Source organism: Moschus berezovskii, chromosome 5 (genome assembly GCF_049115385.1).
Source record: "Moschus berezovskii isolate FMDL1 chromosome 5, NW_MosBer_1.0, whole genome shotgun sequence".
NCBI classification, from domain to species: Eukaryota; Metazoa; Chordata; class Mammalia; order Artiodactyla; family Moschidae; genus Moschus; species Moschus berezovskii.
This window is the reverse complement of record NC_142464.1, coordinates 36947447-36965513: the sequence shown is the minus strand read 5'-3', so window position 1 is coordinate 36965513 and position 18067 is coordinate 36947447. Positions and strand designations below refer to the sequence as shown.

The window sequence follows — 18067 nt, the reverse complement described above, 5'->3', positions numbered from 1 at the left end:
CATCAACTGGATCTGAAATAAAGATGAACTACCTGCTTATATTTTAAGGGTATTGGTCCATTTACATTTATTTATATTCTGTGCTTTTATCCTGTGTCAAACCTATTCCTTCCAAAGAGTAAGAAATGCATACTCTTGAAGTGAGTGCCTAGATGAACAGTGATTCATGTTACTCAAGCTTATTTACTCAAATTTTGAGAGTATATATTTACTTCTTATCAATAAGCAGATTAAAAGAACCTCACGTCTTACACATGGAGGTTAGCAAGCACTTTGAGGAAAGACTTGCTTCCTAGTTTTTAAGTAAAAATAATCTTGTATTATGCCTCTCTTTGCTTCTGTTTAATTTCAGATTTTGTTGACGGACCTATACACCACAAAGCTTTACTTATATCTGTGACTGTGTGTAGTTTGCTCTTGGTCCTCATCATTTTATTCTGTTACTTCAGGTAAGTTTCCAACATGTGGGTGTAGAATTTTGAGTTTATAAAACCATCCTCATACTGTTCTACCAGTTGATGTTTTTCATCACAGCTTTCTTTGACCTAATTAGGTATTAGATTTCAGTTACTATTAATTAGGTATTAATATCAGTTACTATTGATAATCATTTGTCCTAATGAAGTTACTAATAGATAGCTATCTTGTTTCTGCTTCAAATATCAAAACTACCCAGAAAAATTTCATCTCTAGGAAACTTATGGTATCTAGGAAATTCAGCAGCTAGTTGCTACTGACCTTTGATTCAAAGCAAGAAATGACCATGTTGACTTAGAATCACTTTAGTAATTCCTTATTTTTTGTAAGTTAACAGTATTCCCTTAGTATTGAATGATTATAAAGGATAACTTATAGATTAATTATTAAGATAGACTATGTTCAGTTAGTAGATGTAGATTCAATCCATGGGTCAGGAAGATCCCCTGGAGAAGGAAATGGCAACCCATAACCAATATTCTTGCCTGGAGAATCCCATGGACAGAGGAGACTGGCAGGCTACAGTCCATGAGGTCGCAAAGAGTCGGACATGACTTAGCAAGTAAACAACAATATTACAGATTATTTTCAATCACCTAAGAACTCATTTTCTAGTTTTTGAAATATCAGGGACCTTTAAGTTCTAATCATTGCCCTTTTGCAATACTTATTTAGGTTACTATTCTACAAATAAGAGTTGACTCAAATATCATCAATTCTAACTGAAGACATGATTATTGACAAAAGCTTTTAAAGTTTCAGCTTATCTATACTATTGCTTTATACATTGCCTTTTATGAGAAAGTTACAATGTCTTTTGCAAACCAAAAATCTGCATCTTTAGCTAATTAGGGACCTTGTAAGAAAAGATTTTAGGGAACGGATATTAGAACTATCCTGGAGAAGGAAATGGCAACCCACTCCAGTATGTTTGCCTGGGGAATTCCTTGAACAGAAGAGCCTGGTGGGCTATAGTCCATGGAGTGGCAACGAGTCAGACACAACTGAGCGACGACTACTACTACTATTGGAACTATATAAAAATGTTAATGGAATGTAGGCCGCTTGGATATATGCAGTCGAGAGAAACAGAGAAAGAAAATTAAAGATGGTTGTGACTGAGTGAAAATTGGAAGTTTAGTTTAAAAAATAGGTTAGAAGACTAATTATATCTTTGTGTTTTGGAAATCATAACTAAGGATAATATACATTGAGCATCTAATCTTGTATTTACGTGCAAAGATGAAACCTGCCGTGGTTCTGTGTGTTCTGTCCCTGTCATTGCAATCCAGTGTCTAACGTTTTCTTCCTTTGTGCATCTTCAGGTATAAAAGACAAGAAGCCAGACCTCGGTACAGCATTGGGTTAGAACAGGATGAAACTTACATTCCTCCTGGAGAATCCCTGAGAGACTTAATTGAGCAGTCGCAGAGCTCAGGGAGCGGATCAGGCCTCCCTCTGCTGGTATGAGAGGAACATACCTTGAATGTAAAGGAAATGTCAGTAACTGCTGGGTGTCGTTTTACTGAAACAGATAGGGCAGTGGACAAAGGAAACCGCTCTGCAGTCAGACATCAGATCTCAGATGCAGGGTTTCCAGATAACATTTTGACATATTGGGGGTGAGGTCATTGTTCTTTAATGTAAGTGTATGGTTACAATCCAGACCTCTGCATTCTGATAAAGAGCAGATTAGAAAACATTCGACATGGGACCATCTTCCCTCTGTTTCAGGAAGGATAACGTTACAGCACTTTGGCCTGGCTTTTGAAGGCAAAAGTATTACAACCAACTGGGATCTGAGTACTTCTAAAAGGGAAGAAGGCTGCCTCTCAGCTGGAGGGTTTATGTTTCAGGGTGAAGCCCCGGCTTTTCCATTCAGGAGAGTTTTAATTTTCTGATGGTCAGCGCTGCCAACTTGGAAGAAAATATATAGTGAATCCAAGGCACTTGCTTTAATGAGAAAACCATTTGGTTACTTTGTGGACCATGCAAAAAGATTGTTGGGACTTGAAATGGAAATATTTTCCTTTATAAACTTTCTAAATTCTGAGATTGATTTTCCTAATATTTATTGCCTGGTTCTGACTTTGGATGTCTTGTTTACTTCATTCTTTTGGTGACCTTTTATTTAGTACTAAAAGTAACTTAAAAATCTCAAACCAAGTATTTATTTTATAACTCTTTTACTTAGCATACAAAAAGCTGTATATATTTAATGTATATAACTTGAAGAGTTTGGAAATAAGTAGGTGGCTCAGTCGGTAAAGAATCTGTCTGCAATTCAGGGGACCTGGTTTTGATCCCTGGGTTGGGAAGCTACCCTGGAGAAGAAAATGACAACTCACTCGAGTATTCTTGCCTGGGAAATTTAATGGACAGAGGAGCCTGGCTGACTACAGTTCATGGGGTCACAAAGAGTTGGACACCACTTAGTGACTAAACCACCATACACCCCTGAAGCCGTCACCACAGTCTAGGCCATAAACATATCCATCACCTCCAAAAGTTGCCTCCTGCCCCATTCATTATTATTATTTTATGATAAGAGCCCAGTGTAAGATCTAACCTCTTTGCAAATTTTTTAAGATTATAATACACATGTATTAAATAGAGATGTTAGCTAATGCTACTGTGATAATCATATCTCATTATTCAAATATATCAAATCAATGCGGTATACGTTAAACTTACAAAATGTTATATGCTAAGTGTATCTAAGTACAAATGAGGTGAGTGTCAACTTTTTGCTTCAAACTAGAGAAAAAAGAATGCAATCTTCCATTATTAACTACAGGCACTGTGTTGTGTGGTACATCTCTGGGACTTATTCATCTTGCATGACTTAAACTCTGTTCAGTTCAGTCACTCAGTTGTGTCCAATTCTTTGTGACCCCATGGACTGCAGCACACCAGGCCTCCCTGTCCATCGCCAACTCCCATAGTTTACTCAGACTCACGTCCATTGAGTCAGTGATGCCATCCAACCATCTCATCCTCTGTCGACCCTTCTCCTCCTGCCTTCAATCTTTCCCAGCATCTGGGTCTTTTCCAGTGAGTCAGTTCTTTGCATCAGGTGGCCAAACTGTACATTTCAACTAATACCTCCCCTGGAGGTAATACACCAGACAGAAAACCACTTGTGAAGTAGTTGTCATGACCAAACTGATGCTACTTAGGATATAAATTCTTTTTTAATGTAAAGTTCTTATCAAATTGCTTGACTTTTCATTCTTAGAATTTAACTGATATATAGCAAATACCATTCTTACATTTAAAAATGTTTTATTACACTTCTTTTTCAAGTACAGATATTAAAATTTCCTTTGATACTAATCAGATACTTATACTCTTAGAATTGGAAACTACTGTCTTCCTCCTTCTAGCCCATCTTTCTCATTCCTGTGGAGTTCTCTCTCAAATCTTTGAAATTGCTGCTCTCTCACTTGCCTGCATAAAACACTCAAATATCCAGTCATGATTATGGGTCTTCTTTCTTAGCTTGATAAGCATAGCATCCCTCTCCTCCCACCTCTTCCCCACTGGATTCTTGAGCTCTTGCATCAGCCTTGCGTAATTGTTTTGAAAATACAACATGTTTTTAAAATCCATGTCTTTGCAAATATAATGTCTTTCTGGAGAGTTCCTCAATTATGCCCCATGTTTTATCTCTGTGACAGATTAGACTGAGCCAGTCTGTTTAACTTATGTCATAACAGAAGTTTGCAAAACCAATGCAGCAACCAATATAGCTGTTTAAAATAACATTGAAATTGGTATTAATGTACCTGTGTCTTTAGGTGGACTGTCATCTCTTTTGAGGTGGAAACTGCATTTTGTCACTTAGCATCCTGGGGTGATTAAAGAGGCTGCTCAATTATTTGTTTTTTTAAAAAAGAAAACTTTCAACTTCCAACTTGTGGTATCTGTGAAAATACTATCTTATGTCTGTTATCTGGGTACCAAACATCAGTGTTTGGCTATTAACCATGTATGATTAACAGCAGCCAGGTTGCCAGAGGTCCAGAGTCTGGCGTTTAAAAGATGATCTCATTTAATCCTCATAGCCGCTGTGAGGTGGTGTAGAAACATATCCTGTATCAAACATCAGGGGCCCAAGCCCACTGGGGTCAACCAGCTGGTCCATGGAGAAGCCAGGAGCCAAACCCGGGTGATCTACCTCTAGAATCTGTGCTCCCAATGCTTGTCAACCAAATATTAAGTAAAACTAAGACCTGCATTTGATAACAGCAGGATGGGAAGAAGGATCCTATCACTCACTCGAGCGAAGGGAAAGCCTTGGTGTTACAGACTTAAGATCCAGCTTTAAGATTTGTTTTTTAAGATAAACAATACAGAAATGTTCAGTAGTCTCTCTTCGTATTATATGAGTGAATATCTCACCTTAATTCCACTTTGTCATTTATTTCATTAACATAAAAGGAAAGTTCATGTCTTGTGAATAAACACATACTTGGAACTAATATTTACTAAGTGACTTTGTATATAAATCCTCTAAGGGAGGAATATCATAGAGTGGTTGTAAGAATTTTCCCTGCCATATATATATACACACATACATAGATACATATAAATATGCCTGGCATTTTGAATACCTGCATACTATGTATTTAATCAATAGTAACATTATTTATTTATACCCTATTTATCTGACCATTTAAAGGAACAAAAGGTGAAGTAAATTGTCTCACTGAACACTAAACCTCTCAGTTGAGGAATCTGTTGTGAAAAATCTGTCTAGTATACAACTTTAACATGGTCTTACTAAGCAGATTTGTCAAACAGTGTATTTGTGTGTAGAGGGGTGTATTCTGTTGATTCAGGGACATATAGAGAGCACAGAGCATTGCTTACCACTCCATGGTTTCCAGGGTCCACATGGGCTTAATTTACCATTGGACACTATCAGAAAACTGATCACTAGATAGAAAGAGGTTTCTGAAATAGTGATAACCCTTATAATCCTTACACAGTGAGTTGTCCTCACTTTACATGAAATAATAATTCTCTGTTTTGAATCACAATTATAATGCTTGTATAATCTAACTTTCAAAATTGATATCTAAAGATGTCATATAGAAGGAAAGTTTGAGTCCAGAAAGACCTGAAACATTAACTAAATCAAATAAAAATGCAAATAAATGACATAGTTAAAACATTTTTCAAAATATATTTTTGGGTCCATAGATGTTATAATAAATCTCAAAATAGAAGTATATTATAAATTTATGAATATAGTGAGACTTTTTATTTTGAGATAAGTTGCTCCTGTTCTTATGAGCATTGCCAATTTCGTCTGTACTCTTATCAAATTCATTATATATGTCATCATTAGAAAAAAAGTGGATTTAAAACTGTTTATATTAGGAAATGTTCTGTGGATTTACATAAGCAATGCTTTGTAACAACTGTAAATTAATAATGCTTCTTTAATCAGTGTAGGAAGTCTCCTCTCAGGTCAGTAGTTTACTTACGGATCTGGCTCTCTGCTGCTCAGGGCCCTTGATGCTTCTGCCCCCTTATTTGGGAAGGGAAATGGACTGACTGTCTCCTACAGGGCCTGTTCGACTCCTAAAAGGAGGAAGGCTGGTCTCCACGTACACTTGATGCTTCATTTCCTTCAGGCTGAGTGGCTTAACGGCATGTCAGCAATGCTTTTATTCTTTAATTCTTCTTTTAGAGGAAAAGAAAAAGACTTTATCTTGTCCCCAAAAGCTTTCAGTCTGATATTAGTGCTGTTAATGATTCTGGCAATGGATAGCATTACATCTTGAATTGATGAAATCATTCATTAGACAAAAACAGAACCCATCCCAGTTGGTAGACATCTATGGTAGTCAGAATGCTAGCCCCGACAATGTCCATGTCCTTAGCCCTAGAATGTGTTATTTTACAAGGCCAAGGGGAATTAAAGTTGCTCATTAGCTGGGCTTCCCTGGTGGCTCAGGTGCTAAAGTTGCTCATCAGTTGACCTTGAGATTATTCTAGATTATCTAGGTGAGCTCAGTATAGTTGTTGTTTAGTCACTAAATTGCATCCAACTCTTTGCAACCCCACGGACTACAGCACAGCAGGCTTCCCTGTCCTCCCCTGTCTCCTGGAGTTTGCTCAGGTTAATTACAGTAGCTCATATATACAGTTAGCTCAGTATAGTTACATGACCCTTAAAAGTATAAATACAGAAAGAAACACTTGCTGCAAAGCCTGTCTCTGGGAAGAGTACATCCCAACTTTCTGAGCAGATCTTATGACAGGTCTATGTTTGATTCTTTACATCTCCCAGATTATGTAAATAGTCACCAACACTTAGCCCCTTTAGTCATGGCGTTTTTTAAAAATTTAAGCACAGGTTGAATGATGATCATGTGTAAAGAGACATTGAACCCGTAGGCCACTTGAACCCTCTTGTTTTCCTTCTGCCTGTCTCTGCCGCACTTCGTAATTCTTCGGAGCGCTGTCATAGCTTTGCTTTTTCCCCAGCTCTCACGGGCGTTTTACATTTTTGGCTGTGGCGACTCTTCCACCTCAGAGGGCCGTTTTCAGTGATTTCCTCCCTTGCTCACGTCTCATTCTGTCTCCGCCTCCGCGTTCGCCGCCCATCGCATGTCGCGTGGCATCCTGTGTCTGAAGGCCCCAGTGTCTGTCATCGGAAGAAGTTAACTCTGTTTGCATTCTTTCTCGGGCCTCATTTGCAGTGTGTGTTCCCTTTTGTTTTAAGGCGTTCACCCTGAGGGATCCTCTCTCTCCTTTCCCTCCATTTTCTTTCTTCCCTTCCTTCTCTCCCTCCCCTTCCCATCTTGGGGATTTCCTTTATTCCCTTGTGAGCCCAATAACGCATTACAGTTTTTTGTTTCTTATATTTTATCCATGACCAAGTTGTAGGGTGGCAGGAGCTCCTTCAGAGGGTCTAGGATCCTTCCATAGTAGTGGAGTGAAGCATATTCTGCAATAATTTCCTCAAGAGAGGATTTGTATTTATTTTTGCCAGGAGCCATGGTGGTGGTGTGCTTCCAAACTAGGACAAATTTAGTTCCATTCAGTGGTTCAGGCTTAATGCTAAAGCCCAGGGTTCAATGTCTCTCATTTTAAAAGGGTCAGAGTTCATTGTCTAGATCTCAAGGCTGGTATTATTCTTTGCCCAGATAGCAGCCTGGCATTTGTATATGCTGAAATGCTTATCTAGCCCTGCTCTGTTCTTAAGTCTTCCCTTCCTCTTTTCCTTCCTCTGCCTGCACCTCCCTGCTTAGAGATTTCCTCTGCAAGTATTTCTGTGCATACCCAATAGTGCATTACTTTTTTGTTTTGTTGTATGTTATCGAAGCATATAGTGGCATGATTCCCTTCAGAGTATCTAGTGTCCACACTAGTGGTAGAAGTGAAAAGTATTCTTTTCTGCCAGTTACTGTGAACCCTTCAAGTGTTTTTTTTCTGTGAAAATAATGATCGGTAAAATGAAATAATAATTTGGAAACAATACTTCAAGCACTCAAAACCAATAGTCTCAAATATATATTTAAAAGAGGACAACATAAATTAATTAGTAAATAAAAATAACTTGTCTCACCAATCTCCTTTGTCCGTGGGATTCTCCAGGCAAGAATACTGGAGTGGGTTGCCATTTCCTCCTCCAGGGGATGTTCCCAACCTGGAGATCGAACCCGAGTCTTTTGGATCTGCTGCACTGGCACACAGATTCTTTACCACTAGTGCCACCTGGGAAGCCCATATAAAGAAAAACTACTGGCTAAATATATTTTATATGCAATTGTTTTCTTCTCTGAAGGAAAAAAGAAAACATTAAACAAATCTGTAGTGCTGTGAATACACTAACAGTGTGTTGGGGGATTTAACAGGTCCAGAGGACGATAGCAAAGCAAATTCAGATGGTGAAACAGATTGGAAAAGGTCGCTATGGGGAAGTTTGGATGGGAAAGTGGCGTGGCGAAAAGGTAGCTGTGAAAGTGTTCTTCACTACAGAGGAGGCCAGCTGGTTCCGAGAGACAGAAATATATCAGACGGTGTTGATGAGGCATGAAAACATCTTGGGTGAGTATAAGTCTGTATTAGCGATGTTCAGGGTTTCCTAGCCTTCCTCTCTCTCTGTTAACATCTGCATATTAACTCATCTGTCTAGACCTGCTATGAAATATATAGACATTTTCTTTTTGGCGTGAGCCCAAGAATGTCATACACTTCTAATGGGAGACCTCACAGGAGGAATGACTAAGGCACTTCTATGAATGGATGGTGGGCTTAAAATGAAACATGTTCAAATAATTTTTTTTTTCTTCAGGGACAGGAAATGCAAATGCAATATCAAAATTTCTCAGATTTCTTAGGGATTTGAAGGAGCACATTTTTGTCTAAGTACTGTGAAGTTATGGGAATTTTATCTGCAGGGTTTATTTATATCCAGAGTTTATATTAAGAATTTATTTCTTTTTTGTTTTTCAAGTTAGAAATGATCTAGCTGGAATATTCAAGTAGAAAGAGTGTCAGCTAATCATGGAGTGTGTGCCTGTTTTCTAAACAGTGTCTTATGTGTAATTATAATACCATGAACTATTTACTGTTAACTTAGAAATAATTTAAATATCGGCTACTGATGGGAAAGGTATCCTGTCTTCAGATACAAACGCTTAGTGTTTCTCCACCCCTGCTGTTTTGGTTCGGAGAAGGCAATGGCAAGCCACTCCAGTACTCTTGCCTAGAAAATCCCATGGATGGAGGAGCCTGGTAGGCTGCAGTCCATGGGGTCGCTGAGGGTCGGACACGACTGAGCGACTTCACTTTCACTTTTCACTTTCACACATTGGAGAAGGAAATGGCAACCCACTCCAGTGTTCTTGCCTGGAGAATCCCAGGGAAGGGGGAGCCTGGTGGGCTTCCGTCTATGGGGTCACACAGAGTCGGACACAACTGAAGTGACTTAGCAGCAGCAGCAGCTGTTTTGGTTATCTGTGATGGGCTTCCCAGGTGACTCAGTGGTAAAGAATCTACCTGCCAAGCAGGAGATGCAGGTTCGATCCCTGGGTCAGGAAGATTCCCTGGAGAAGGAAATGGTAACCCACTCCAGTATTCTTGCCTGGGAAATCCCATGGACAGAGGAGCCTGGTGGATTACAGCCCATGGGGTCACAAAGAGTCAGACACAACTTAGCAACTAAACTGCAACAACCATGGGTATTAGTAATTTAATGCTCTCATAGCACAATCAGAGAACTGAATGAAACGCCAAATAAAAGACACCTATGACAAAGGACAATAGTTGAAAAAAATTAATTATCCTGTAGTATTTAGGAAAACCCACAGCTTCAACCCTTTTTTTCTTCTTTCCTTTTAGGCTTCATTGCTGCAGATATCAAAGGGACGGGGTCCTGGACACAACTGTACCTAATCACAGATTATCACGAAAACGGTTCCCTCTATGATTACCTGAAGTCCACCACGCTAGATACTAAGTCGTTGTTGAAGTTAGCCTATTCCTCAGTGAGTGGCCTATGTCACTTACACACTGAAATCTTTAGTACTCAAGGCAAACCAGCAATTGCCCATCGAGATCTGAAAAGTAAGAACATCCTGGTGAAGAAAAATGGAACTTGCTGTATAGCTGACCTGGGCCTGGCTGTTAAGTTTATTAGGTTAGTATCAAGGTGAACATATATACTTTTTATGGTTCTTTTCTATCACTTTTTATAGATGATGCATTTTGTCGGTCAGGGCTTCTAGGATATTTAGTGGAGGAGGAATTTTGCTAACTTTGACTTTTCCTGGAGGGGAAAAAGAAGAAACATCTTTGCAACAAATAAACAGTGTTTGGGTCAGTTCTATTGTTTCTAAGCTTATCAGTGACCTGACTTCAAGACACTATTCACATAGGTTTGAGCTGAGGTGAAGCTGTTAAGAAAATAAGTTGCTAATGCCTGGGATTGTGTGCTCAGAATTCTGCATAACATTTGTAGGTAGGAAGAGGTTTCAGGAAAGAGCTACAATTATGTAGTGAGAAAGGCATTTTTTATGTGTTATAAGAAGGATAACTTGCAGAGGTATTCTATGAGAAATGTTAGTAATGAATAAGCAACACAGTGCCAGTACTCAGCACTGTAGCTTCTGCAAGATGGGCAAGAAGAATGCCCCATAGTTGGGGCTCTGTTTTGCTTACCTTTGTTGTATTCATAGCAGCTCCTTCATCTTGTAGGATTTAATTAGAAAAATGATTGTTCTGCTTTGAAAACAAAACGAAATGAGTTTGCAAACTATAAGAAAAGAGGGATCATCTTATACCTACTTTTTTAAAAAGTCAATTTAGGCTCAGCTTTTATTAAATTATTGGACCTTCTTATGGATTTTTTTCCCAAAGAGACTGTAGTATATGGAGAAGGACACAAAGGAAAAGCCAAGGCAAAGAATAAAACTGACGAGAAAGGACTAAGGGATTGGTATTTTCACCAGAAGTAAACATGGAGAGGTAATAAAATGATAAATACTAAGTATATAAAGGTCTCCACCAGTTAGAGGGTAGCAAATTGAAGTTCTTGGTCTTTAAAAACAAAGCAGGAGGAAATTCTTTGGACTGTAGATTCAAGTTAGAAATATGAACTGCCTGCTAATAAAGATGCTTTGAATCTTCTCTCTCTTCTGAATTATTTTTTCTGACCTACACCCTTTTTTGAGTCTCCTCTACCACAGGGAACTTTCCATGATGCTTCTCAAATTACCAGCTTTTCTCCTTCCCTCCCCTGTGAAATTTCTCGAGTTATAAAGAGTAATTTGCTTTCACAATCCAGTAATTCATGATATTTTGCAATTTGGCTTCTGCTCTGTCACTTCTGAAGCTCCTTTACTGAAGGACAACATGGATTTTGTCACCAGAAGCCTTTATTCCTGTTGGCCCACCTCCCCCATGCCCACACCTTTCTTCCTCCTGTGTTCCTAATGTGTTTATTCCAGGTTCTCCTCCTTTCTCTCTATGAGTTTTCCTCTCTTTTTCGTAAATATTTTTCCACTTCTCAGTTTCATGCTGCACGTGCTTTCTCTCCCCAGTTCCCAGTTCTGATGTTTCCATTCTAAAATGTGAGGCACGTTTCCCTTGTTCCCTAAGTTTGTGATTGCTCAGTTGAATGAATTCTGTCTCCATGATATTCCCACTGGAACTGGGCCAATTCGGGGCCTCCTACCATTTTTCTAGATTCTGGAGTAAAGCATTTTGTAGTTATTTCCTCATCCCAATTTGTCTTTTACATACTGCTGCCAGATATACTTTCTTGAAGTATAATTCTGGGCATCACTGTAATTCCATCATTTGCTCTGGCTTTGGATTAAAATGTAATTTCTCTCACACGTCTGAGTGTTTTTAATATGCTTTTATCTTTATGTGAATACCCAATATCCTCTCCTTTATCTCAGTAGCTACTACTTCATAATTTTATCCTTTAGACTCCCTGTTATTATTCCCTCACAAGCCTGGCTTTCAGTGAGTTTCTGTTGTATGGTCATCAATGACTGCTTTTCTGTCGTCAATGGAGACGAAGTTCCATGAAGGTAGATACCATGTTTTTCTTAACTTTACTTCTCTAGTCTTTCCTTGGTGCTCATTATATAGGGGTTGCTTCAAAATTTTGTATAAAGCTTAAATCAATGATTCCATATGGACTATGTGATGAAGGGAAAGAGCTTTTTTTTTTCCTTTTAGTTCCAGAGATTTTGCACACACTGGATTAAATCTACCTTTCTATTTTTATGTCCAATTTATATGGACATTAAACTCTCCAATTTATATGCTTTATTTAGCAAGAAAACGTATTTGTGTTTTTTCCATGTATACTCCATGTTTGCTACTGCTTTGCTTTTGACTGGACAACATGTAGCTTGGAACGCCCTTGCGTATGTTACTTAATCCAGTCTCAGAGTTACCTCTAAGTCACTTTACTCATCCCCCAGGTAGGAAGAATGACATCATCTATTCTACTCCTGTGATAATTTTCTGACCCTTGTCTGCCTGACCTTGTAATTATTTTAGTGCATATGCCCCATCTTAACCCTCTTCTTCATTGGGCATCTTGAGAGTCCATGTCGTTACGTGATGTGTTTCTCATTTGACATGACATAGAAGTTACCCCGGACGTCCCTGGTGGCTCAGGCAGTAAAGCGTCTGTCTACAATGCAGGAGACCCAGGTTCGAGCCCTGGGTTGGGAGGATCCCCTGGAGAAGGAAATGGCAATCCACTTCAGTGCTATTGCCTGGAAAATCCCATGGACTGAGGAGCCTGGTAGCCTACAGTCTATGGGGTCGCAAAGAGTCGGACACGACTGAGCGAGTTCACTCACTCACTCAGTGAGTTACCATTAGAGATATTATTTTGAATCAGTACATGTTGGCAGTATCAAAGTAATTAAGAACTCATCTTCTTAATAGACCTTAAAAAAAACAGGAAAATGAGTATCTATTATATTTCTGAAACTTAGTTCTGCTTAATGTAATGGGAATGAACTAAATGAACTCTCAAATTTCATGCAAACCCAGATATAAGAAGTGGAAGGAAATACATTAAGGGATAATTCAGAGATTTATTTGGCAAATATTGACTGTTTAATGGAGAGAGGAAGGATATGAGGATACTGGCTCAGATGAACAACTGCCGTAGCTATTGGATGCAAAGACCTCATATGGCTAACTAGCAGCTGTGGGATCATTTGCCACCCTCAACCTCAGTTTCCTCTAATGGCTGTTGAATTTGATAATTGGAAGTCCTTTTCATGTTTTTATTTCATATGTTTCCAAGGAACTTTGGTCTTCTCAATTTTTGAGCCTCGCTTTTAAACCTTGCTGTACACAGTTCTTTGGTTGTCATTCTTCCTGACTTTCCTGTCTCAGGGGAGTGTGAAGCATATGAGCACAGATATTTACAGCATTGTACTGCAAGTGGGGTCAAAGCTAACCCAGTGCTGAGTTCTCAAACTTCATATGTGACCTTGCTGTGAGAACTTAATCTTTACTGTGGTCTCTGTGTGCTAAGTGTTCTCTCAGGCTTTTAAATCATTTTGGGGAGGTTTCCAGTGACTTTAGGAGAAGGAAATGGCAGCCCACTCCAGTGTTCTTGCCTGGAGAATCCCAAGGACAGAGGAGCCTGGTGGGCTGCCATCTGTGGGGTCGCACAGAGTGGGACACGATGGACACGACAGCAGCAGCAGCCAGTGACGTTCACAGAGGGTGGACAATGCGTCAGAGGTTTCCTGCTCATTTGACTTCTTTATGCTGTGTTGTTTTCTTCGTGCACACTCTTGAAAATGATCTAAGTGCTGATGCATCTCATGCCGAAGGCAGATGGAATCTGGGTGATGCCACGAGAGACACTCCCATTAACCTGAATCTCTTGGGATAAGAAAAGACACGTGGAATCTCATGAAGGAACTTACAGAGCTTTCCACCCTGCCCTCTGGAGGTTCACACAGCCCCTCTGGTATTTCAGGGACAGAATGATATGTTTTCTTAGTGGGGGAGTAAGTCCTGCCTAGTACAGCCTTTCAGGTATTAAATTTCATATAGAAAACCTACAATGAAGACTGAGCTGTAACACACATCTCCAGATTGATGCCTATCTAATTGTCCAAGTGCAGAGGAGATGGAGAGTCTGGCCCAGAAGGTTCTCAGTGTTCTCTGTCCCTCAATGACATATACACACTACGGCTTCTGGTGTATATACTTAGTGGTTTTTGAAAAAAGGGACATGGTTAAGTGACCAGCCAGAGTCACAGACCAAGCATGAGTGGCAGCACGCCCAATCAGGGTTTCTGCAGCCTCATCCACCTTCTGTTGAAGAGTTTCCATGTCAAACTTCTCTTTCTAAGTACTCATAGGAGCAGTGAATTCTGTTCTTGCTGCAGAAAACCCTCCTCGATGGTTAACATCTGCCTGGGCAGAGCTCAGTTCAGTAAGTCAGTTCCATAGCTGTTTGCAAGATACAATAGGGGAGACGAAGGATGTGCATGGTCCCTTCTTCTATGAGACTATTTCATGCTTTGAAAGGTAATTTCTGTCTTTCTAACAGGTGATTCAATATTCTCTGGTGTGGTTCATGTGTGGTTAATTTCTTGCAAGAAATGTGTGGTAACATTCCTTGAAATAATCCCTGCTATGGATTCATAATTAGAAGCTTAATTAATATGAAAAAAATTAATATAAGGTTAAGACAGATATTATACTTTTAAATACCCACTTTATTCCCTGCCACCAAAATAAAATTCTTCTTTCTGCCCTTCTTCCAGTGCATGAGAGCCACGAGTTTAAGGCACACTCTGCTCCACTGAGTTGGACGTGCTCAGGTTCATTCTCTGGCCTCTCAGGATCCTGGAAGGAGGCCCCACTTCCAGCCTTTCTGCACCCACAGGGGCTCTTTGGTTCATTTCCTCAGTTCTACCAACACCTGCCGTCTACACGCTGCACACCAGTGTTGAGCCAGGAGAGGGACACTGCAGGCAGCTGCCTGCGTACAGGCAGTAAGAGGCTGCCCGGTTTGTAGACAATAAAACCCCTTAAAATGATCTCCACGTGCAGAAGTTCTAAACAGTGTCAGTGATAAGGTGCCCTCTCCCAGGAAAGAGCGTCACTTCTACCATCCTCTCCTTCGTACATATAACCTTCCTGCACCTTCAGAGAGAAAAGTCTTGGTCTGGTATCTTTTTTTCTTCTATGTCTGTCTGTTTCCGTTCCCTGCCCCCCGCCCCGACAGACACACACACGCACACACACCCCTAATTCATCTTTGCTTTCCTCCCCGACCTGGAGTAGTTTCCTTGAAATCTCTCACTTGCTTTGTGGCCCCAAATAAGAAGAGCCACTCTGTGTGTCCACGCAGGGGACCCTTTGTCATCAGCCTGAACCTTCTCCTCTTCCTCGCTGGAGTTTTCTTTATCCTGGCACCGTCATCCAGGTGACACTGGTCAGAAATAGGAACGTGGTTTTCATCAGTCTTTATGGAACCCCATCTGAGGCACCCTGCATTTTGAGATTCAGATACAATTAGGCTGTCACCCCCGTCTCTGTTCCTCCCTAGTGCAGTAGGGAGCTCAGTGCCCTGTGCAAGCACATCTGTGGATCCTAAGGAACTTGTTTCCCTCTTTGCTGCATCAGGCTTATACTGCTGACACACATGTTGCACCTTTTTTTCATGACTTACCTGCTCGTTCTTCCCCAAACACTGTCAGCTCAAGGCTGAAGACATGTTTACTAGGTTGTGTTGTAGGTATTTCATGAAATTTAGTTATAAAATTCATACTACCAGAACATTTGTCCTTATTTTTTTTTCCTACAGGGCCTTCGCATCTTGCCCGAACCCTGGGCCTGGGAAGAACCCCTTTTTCTCCCCAGCTGACTTGCCCCCTACCGTCAGCCTCCCAAGTTACTGTTCATTTCTTACTCAGAAAATTTTAGGTATTTTTATTTTATCCTGTCTCAGCCCCAGTGTCTCTGAAGTTCATAAAGAAAAATACTGGTTAAAGTATGATTCTGACACAAGGTTTTTTCTTGGAGAGGAATTTACTAGACCTCCCTTAACTTATTTTATTCAAGTTTTACTTTGAATTTTATCCAGTTCTACTTATATCTCAGTGGTACTCACATTAACAGGGACAAAAGCCTTGTTGGATCGAGTAGAAATATTAGCTGGGAAAACATAATTAAGTAAAAGTGTCCTTGTAATTTTCTAAACCCAGTTTTGTAATCATGACCCCTTTGTGCAAGTTTTGTAGCCCTTCTCCGTGAGCAGGAAGAAGAGATCACAGTTCATCTAGAATGAATGCAGCAGCACATTTTGATGATGCCTTTTTAGTTCTGCTTGCTAGAAGTGTGTCTTTTCTATAATTGTGTCCAGTTGTTTTATTTAGGCTGTTCTGAGTTTTAGTTGTGGCATGCAGACTTTTAGTTGCACCATCTAGTTCCCTGACTAGGGGTCGAACCCAGGCCCCCTGCATTAGGAGTGGGAGCCTTAGCCACTGGACCACCGGGGAGGTCCCTGACCAGTGTATTTAGAGGACTTTTGATCTTCACAGCCTTATGTCTCTAACCTTAATCCCTGTCATGTTTTTCTTGTTTCTGATCTTTCTGAGTACTTATTTATATTTATATTAATATTTTAAGCCTACAGGAAATATTAAAAATAATTAGGCAGTTGTAATTATTTAACAAAATTAATTAGCAATAACAAATGTTAACAATTTGCCTTAGGTTTTTTTTTTTCTTTTTTTTATTGGAGGCTAATTATTTTACAATATTATATTGGTTGGTTTTGCCATACATTGACATGAATCCACCCCGGGTGTACATGAGTTCCCCTTCTGAAGCCCCCTCCCACCTCCCTCCTCCCCTTATCCTCCCTCTGGGTCATCCCCGCATACCAGCCCCGAGCATCCTGTGTCATGCATCGACCCTGAACTGGTGATTCGTTTCACATATGATAAAATACATGTTTCAATGCCATTCTCCCAAATCATCCCACCCTCACCCTCTCCCACAGAGTCCCAAAGACTGTTCTATACATATGTATCTCTTTTGCTGTCCCGTATACAGGGTTATCATTTGCATCTTTCTAAATTCCATATATTGGAGAAGGAAATGGCAACCCACTCCAGTGTTCTTGCCTGGAGAATCCCAGGGACAGGGGAGCCTGGTGGGCTTCCATCTATGGGGTCACACAGAGTCAGACACAACTGAAGTGACTTAGCAGCAGCAGCAGCAGCAGCAGCAAATTCCATATATATGCGTTAGTATACTGTATTGGTGTTTTTCTTTCTGGCTTACTTCACTCTGTATAATAGGCTCCAGTTTCATCCACCTCATTAGAACTGATTCAAATGTTTTTGTTTTTTTTTTTAAAGAAATGCACTGTTAAAGAGAGTCCTTTTGTATTCTCCTCCCTGTTTTATCCCCCCTTTTCCTTCCAGAAGTAGCCAGTATCCTGGAGTTGGTATTTATATTTGCTATGTGTGATTTTATAATTTTCACACACATGTGTATCTGTGGCCATCTCAGCACACAGAATTATTTTGTGGATTTGAAGTTCCTTTTTCCAACCCCACCCCCTTGTGCCGCATCCATCTTTTCTTGCCAACCTCATCTCTTGGCCCTCCCATCCTCCACGGAAAAGGAAAGCAGGGGATGGTAAGGCAGCCTGCCCTCATCTGCTTCCTTCTCTTTCCTGGGCCCTTTCCTTTAGGTACTCATACCTGTCCTTAAAGATCTGTGTCTTGTCCTAATGGTGGGCCTGGGCAAGAACCCCTCTGACTGTACTTCCTGTCCCGTCTGCTTCCTTTGCTCTTGCTGCCCTAGTGCTAAATTGCTTTAATTTCTCTTTGTGACCTTGAAGATGAATATAAGTTCCATTTTTCTCTTCCCCTATTTGGAAACAGCTAAGATGATGTGACTGAATACCTGGGAGAGAAATGCAGTTTAATTACTTTCAAGTAGGAAAACCCTCCTGAGGGAAAAGGGACAGAGCTGGGTGTCTTGGAGAAACTAATACTTTATAATGTTGGATGGAAATTACTTATAATAAGTGTTTGTTCTTTAACATATA

General features: G+C 40.1%; 1 protein-coding gene across 8 annotated transcripts in view; it reads left to right on the top strand.

Annotated features, from left to right (window-relative positions):
- Positions 1-18067, top strand: part of BMPR1B (bone morphogenetic protein receptor type 1B) — a 228708-nt gene that overhangs the window by 198079 nt on the left and 12562 nt on the right. For all 8 annotated transcript variants that reach the window (XM_088836221.1, XM_088836218.1, XM_088836219.1 and 5 more), the window contains 4 exons: positions 353-449; positions 1803-1941; positions 8352-8544; positions 9841-10138. In XM_088836221.1, the coding sequence (XP_088692347.1) occupies positions 353-449; positions 1803-1941; positions 8352-8544; positions 9841-10138 (727 nt within the window). The remainder of the gene's footprint in view (positions 1-352; positions 450-1802; positions 1942-8351; positions 8545-9840; positions 10139-18067) is intronic.